This window comes from Meleagris gallopavo, chromosome 17, assembly GCF_905368555.1.
Source record: "Meleagris gallopavo chromosome 17, MGAL_WU_HG_1.1, whole genome shotgun sequence".
In the NCBI taxonomy this organism is placed as follows: domain Eukaryota; kingdom Metazoa; phylum Chordata; class Aves; order Galliformes; family Phasianidae; genus Meleagris; species Meleagris gallopavo.
In genome coordinates, this window is record NC_139420.1 from 5,840,348 (window position 1) to 5,846,347 (window position 6,000).

Consider the following 6,000-nt stretch of genomic DNA (forward strand, 5'->3'; position numbering starts at 1 on the left):
CCCCTTGGGCCCTTCTTGGCTGTAAGAATCTGCTCTCTCTGATGGGCTTACTTAAAGCACAAGTGATTTGTCTTTTCTAACACATTGGTCATCAAGCTGTATTTGTCCTGTGCTGCATATTCCTTGTCTCACCAAAACAACAGCCAGATGAACAAAACTGAAAATTATCCTTTGTAGTCAACTATGCTCACATAGGTTAGAAATCACAGAAGAGCAAGGTTTCTGTACCACAACCCCAAATCTGGCTGCAGAGCATGTTTCATCACCTTGTAACAGTGACTCTGTTCTTCCACGTTTTGCGTGACATTATTCCCCAAATTTATTGAGGTTCTGATGTGTTCCTAGAGTGAACAGACCCTGATCTTGATTGCTGCTGATTATATTAAGTGGAACAGTGAGAATGGGCTCTCATGATAAAATTAAGCAGACAGAAATCTACTTACTTATGTGTCTGCTTTTAACTTAGAGGTTAGTCGTTCAAAAGTAGCCTTGGTGTTTCTCTAAGAAAATTAGAACTCTTAAGTCTGTAGGTACTGTACCAACACCTTGAGCCCTGATGCTCTTATTTTCTTGCAGGATTGAATTTGGAACTCTTGATTGACTTAATGCCTGGACAGTGGACTCTGCTGAGCAGTGCTGAGGTTGGACAACATGGTATTCCCATGGAACTGATGTCAGTGTTAGGCATTAAGTTGCTTAAATCCATTTAAAAACAAACAAAAAAGAGAAATAATATTTCACTATTTTCTTTAAAGACTATTTTGTTTCTTGGGTCGGTTGTTTGTTTGTTTTCTTTCCCTGGCAGGATGCTACAGATTACTGCTTCGGTTGATTGAGAACAGGGATTTTATTTTAAAATCATTGCTGAGGGCTTGATGCTGGTTAATGTCCCTCTCAGAACTGGTGGCTTTGACCTTAATATAGTTTGAGAAATTCTGATGAGTCAAGCCTGTGATTTCAGGAGAATATATTGCAGCTTTCTTACTGTGTTCACATTTACTTTTTTAATATCTCTACATTGATCTCGCACAAAGCATTTTAGTAGAAGGCAGTGAAGAACAGTGCTATTTAAGCAGTGATAAAACCACACTTCAGCCTGACTTCGCTCTCGGCCAAGCATACCAATGGCAGTGGTACTGCAGCGATGCTATCAGACCTCTCTGGGAGGAAGCTGTGGCTGGAGAGCACTGTTTCTTTACTACTGATTTTGTGGTGATTTCAGTGAGGCCGCTATTAGAGGTAGCTGATATGCCAAAAGTAATGGTTACTGAAATAGCTTATTTCTGTGGCTGATTTTGCTAATTCTTGAACAGCATGAAAAAGTTGACTTGTATCTACTTTAAGCAAATTATTCTGAAAGAAGTCACTGCTACAAGGGAATTGGCACTTCAGTGGGAACACAGCATAGGTCTCCACATGTACTGTAATCCCAGATACTTTCCTAAACGTGTCTTGTAATGCACCTCTAGCAAATTTTGTTTTCTCCTAGCACTAGTTGGTTGAATCTTGGCAAAAGAAACAGAAGCCATTGCTCACTAGAATTAATAATTAAAAAAAAAATCAATTTTCTTAGCTGTATTTACACTCGGGATCTTTCCTACAGCTCTTCTTGAACATAAGCTGCTCTTCCTGAAGACTATGTTCATCACCAGTAAGTGTGCAGGCAATGAATACTTGGGTGACAGGCAAGCGTAGGAACACTAGCTATCTCAGAACAAGGTGTGTGTATCATAAACCCTGAGGCCTGAGCATCATTAAAATACAAGCAAACCCACAAGAGGTTACTCCATCACATCCCTAAGTCCTGCTGCCCACCCTTTACTCGCTTTTTACAAAGTCTGGATACTGAGAGCAGAAATAGGAGTGCTGTGGAGCAGTCAGTGCTGGGTTGGGTCACTGTCAGTGGGGATGGTGAGAGAAGTGATCTTTTTATTTGGGTTTTAAATAGTTGAGTTTCAAGTCAATTTAATGTGTATATGTGTATAAAAAATGTTAGTTTTGAATTGATTCTAGTGCTTAGACTGGCTTGAAATTTGTGTGGTAATTTGAACTTCAATCACCACATTATTAACCTCCCCATTACTGCCAATGATTAGGAGTTGATATAACCTAAAGGCAAAATTAGGCTCTGACAAGTCTTGCTGCTCCCAGGACATCAGACTGTCCTTTTTCTGGTGCCAGGAGCAGTAATTGGCTCAGGCACGCTTTGGTGCAGTGCTTGTGTCTGAGCTGCCCCACAGCCTTCCATGTGCTCCATGCCTTTCCAGCACTGCTGCTGCAAACCTACGCTGGGCCCGTGATGTAGTAGGCTCAAAATTCAGCCTTCAGCAGCAAGAGCTGAATTTACCCTCTGGTGGATCCAAATTTAGGAAACCAATTGGGAGCTTAGGGAGAAAAGCTGCTGTGATCTTCATATCTATCAACAAGAAGTGGATGGGGAAGGAGGAGATACGCTATTTCTAAAGTTTTTAATGTAATAACCAGAAGCAACTACTTCAGTTTGCTATTTAATAAAACCTTGGGTTTTCAATGTTCAAAATACTGGAAAAAGAAAATAATTATGTAATAAAGAATTAGCAATATAAGTTTTATTTAATCTCATTTTAATTCAATGCCAGGTTTTATCCAAATATATAGAAAATGAGTAAAACAGTTCACCTAAGTTGTAAGTATCTCATTCAACCCTTCCAAGCATTAAAGTATAAACATTAAAAATCTGAATAAATATAAACTATAAAAATGCTTAAATAAATTTATACAAAAATGTATTCATTATATTCATAAATACTCGCCAGTAATGAGAAGTACAAAGTCTACTGGTAATCATTTCCATCTCTTGGAAATAATTACAAGATAAAAATATAAATAACATTAAAGTCACTGAAATCATGCTTCCCTGTTTGCTTATTTATACAATAACCAGTTAATTAAATCACTCTGGCTTAGGTCAGTGCACCCTTTTTACATGATGTTGCAAATAAAACAGTATAAATAGTTTTATAATAAATAAAATCAATAACTTAAGACATTCATCTTTTAAATATTAAACTGGATCATATAGCTATGAATAGGAGAGCAGTACATGATTAACATTGTTCCTGGCATCAAACTGATCATAAATGATGGTTGTTCACATACAGGCAAAGCTCTAGCATCCTGCAGTTATTTTTTCATCCTGACATATTACATTTCTCCTGAACTGTACGTTTTTGTTGTGTTTTGCATAAATTGTTCATATTTCTCTAAAACCCTCCAGATGTACATCTTCTTCTGTGCTGTTCTCATTGCCCGGATGTCATTCTGAATACTCAGCAGCAGGTCCTTGTTCTTGCAGCTGTGGAGTGCATCTCTTTCAAGCAGCGTCATGTTTAACTGGATGGTGTTTACATTCACAAAGTCAGTGAAATTCTTACCACAAATCATTTCTATATCACTTTTTAGGGTTTCTAAAACATTGTAAAACATGTGCATGCAGCAGTCTGCTTCCGCAGCTGGGCATTTGGGTATTTTCTTCATCATCTCATTGACTTGGGTGTCAGTAGTTAGCCAGGTTTTGGTTGCTTCTGTTATAGGACTACATCCATTCTGCAGGGGAGGAAGAGAGACTGTTATTGTTTTGATTTCCATCTTTCCTGATAGTTTCCATGTTAGACTATTTAGGAGTATTCAGTTGTGTCTGCTTGAGGTTTTGTTGTTATTGTTCAGTAGCTGTATTAACACCTACTGTCCTTTATCAAGTAAGTCTTGCATACTATCTGTGGCTGTGACTGTGCAGCACTTTCTATCTTAATAATCTACTTGTCATTGCTTTTGGCACTTCTAAGTTGTTGTTGTTGTTGTTGTCGTATAGGTAAAATTTCCTCATGCTTTGACCATGTTTTTATCTGTTTTAGCAGAAAAGGTTTAGATTTCAAGAATGAATTCAGGGGGAAATGTTTTACACTGATTTTTTTATCAATACATTCCGGGGAATACGTTCTCAGGAATTGAAATTTGCCTTCAGCACTGATCCTTTGATTCAGTATATGTTTTTTGCTATCTCCAAGGAAAGGCTGTGCAGGGTTTTTTTCAGAAGTGCACTGGCTGCCCTAGCATTATGGTCAAACTGAAGAGTAAGGCAGTCCTCTCTGTCTTCCCAGTGATCTGACTGTGAACTGACTGGTTTCATCCAAGAAGCTGCCTGCTTCAAGCTCAGCATGAATTAGGAGATGACAAAAAATGCACGAATCTGGAAGACCAGAGCTGCCTAACCATCCTAGACAGTGCTCCAACTCGATCATAAGATAACGCAATATAAATGCTTTCCTTCTTATATGGGCTATTGAGAGGTGCCTGTTTCAGGTTCTAATGCAAATATTTATTTTCTGATGGTCTTTCTATATAATTTTAGAATAATTCAAAGGATTCCTCCCCAGTCATAGGGCCCAGAAAATGCAAAATAGTATACTTACGTAGTTTTTGAACAAGGTAGTTGCTCGCTTTTCTAGGACTAGAAGGGGCTTTATGCTGGTAGTATATTGCTTCTGCCTCTGTCCTATAGTAGTTTTCCCTTCTTCTGAGGCAGCTCTTGGTGCCAAGGAGACCAAAGGAACCAGTGAACAGAAGAGGAAGATCGCAAATGTGATTTCTGCATTCAATTGAAGAAGAGGAAAAAAAGAAATACAGTGAGTACAGTCTCAAACCTCTACATCGTTTTTGCAAAACTCGCTGGTTTTGTGCAGCACACGAGCATCCAAGAGCATACTGACTTCAAGCACCAGAGTTCATGATGAGCATCACCCATTGTAACCATGCAGCAAGGCTAAGTTGCACCCACCTGTTCGGCGTTCCATGGTGGTGGCTCGGGCAGCAGGAGTTGTGTGAGATGCTGGTGTTCAAGCTGCTTGTTGGCTGGAGAGCTGTGGATGGGGACAGCTAGGTGGTGTTTAAGTACCATGACTTTTGCGTCAGTGGTTCTCCTCTGGTTTTTTGCGGATGCTGGTGTGGGGTTTTTTCTTTTCTTGAAAGATTGCATCAAAAGTTGGTTCAAATGCGTCGTCACTGATTGTGATCTAGAATGCAGTTTCGAGCTGACACGGATGGTGTCCTGTATCATCAATTTAACTAGGAGTTCAGGATGCTTGGCTTAGCCATCCCGTCTAAATCCTTGGGATCTCCAAATGGTACAATTTAGAGCATGAATTCTGTTGTTTTCTTCCTCAAACATGATGAGCTGTCCAAGTACACAACTGGGTTGCTAAAGGCAGCAACAGTCTCCTGCAGGGGCCAGTGCAAAAGTAGACTAATGCTGGAAGTGGGACTCGTATGCAAGGCAGATCAGGCTTTGGATGAGTGTGCATATCCCTTGCTGGATCTCCATAACACCTTGTGTACCAGATGTAAGCCCCTGAGGCATGCCAGCAGAGGATGCCCAGGAACCACCTCTCAGCTTTTCACCTTCTCTATGACTCTGCTGAGGCTTTTTCTATGTGCCCAGTTACTAAAGGCAGGAGAACCTTATATGCAGCAAAACAGAAAGCCTGTTCCTAGAACTCAGAAACATAAGCCTGTGATCAGAAGAGGCTTGCAGATCTGCTGATATTTTAGGACAGAAATTGAAGTAGAGGAAACTCTTATGAATACACCTTTGTGAAAAGGTACAGTGACAAGCTTTCACTTGTACTACTGTGACTAGAGAAAGGCTAGAGAGTAGTGAGAGATTCAAAGACAAATGCATGCCAGGTCCAGAAAACTTTCAAGGAGCGACGTTTTGGGAGTCAAAGTGTTTTCAGTGTGAAATTATCCATCTGACAATGAAAGGCCTGATGTGCATAAATTCCTATGGTCTCAGGAACTGCTTTCCAAGAATGAACTGATTCCAAAGGCTTGGAAGGGAAACGCATTTCCCCTGTACCATGTTGCGATCAGGTCCAACTGGGCTCTAACTTCAGCCTCAGTGGTTGGCCTAAGGCCCATTACTGAGCTTCTCAAACCCAACAAGGTTCTTTCACTGCTACCAGC

At 40.1% G+C, this 6,000-nt stretch overlaps 1 protein-coding gene across 1 annotated transcript; it reads right to left on the reverse strand.

Annotated features, from left to right (window-relative positions):
- Window positions 1-2,602: 2,602 nt before the first annotated feature.
- Window positions 2,603-4,832, reverse strand: LOC116217267 (uncharacterized). Its single transcript, XM_085238823.1, has 3 exons — window positions 4,817-4,832; window positions 4,452-4,627; window positions 2,603-3,585 (listed from the first exon to the last, which is right to left on the reverse strand). Exons 1-3 carry the CDS (start codon window positions 4,830-4,832, stop codon window positions 3,184-3,186), a joined length of 594 nt encoding a protein of 197 aa, XP_085094949.1. The 3' UTR covers window positions 2,603-3,183.
- Window positions 4,833-6,000: the final 1,168 nt, after the last annotated feature.

Excerpts from the sequence above, each read along its gene's own strand:
- LOC116217267 (XM_085238823.1), bottom strand. Across the intron at positions 3,586-4,451 it reads CTACCTTGTTCAAAAACTAC|AATGGATGTAGTCCTATAAC; the intron begins GTAAGTATACTA and ends CCTCCCCTGCAG.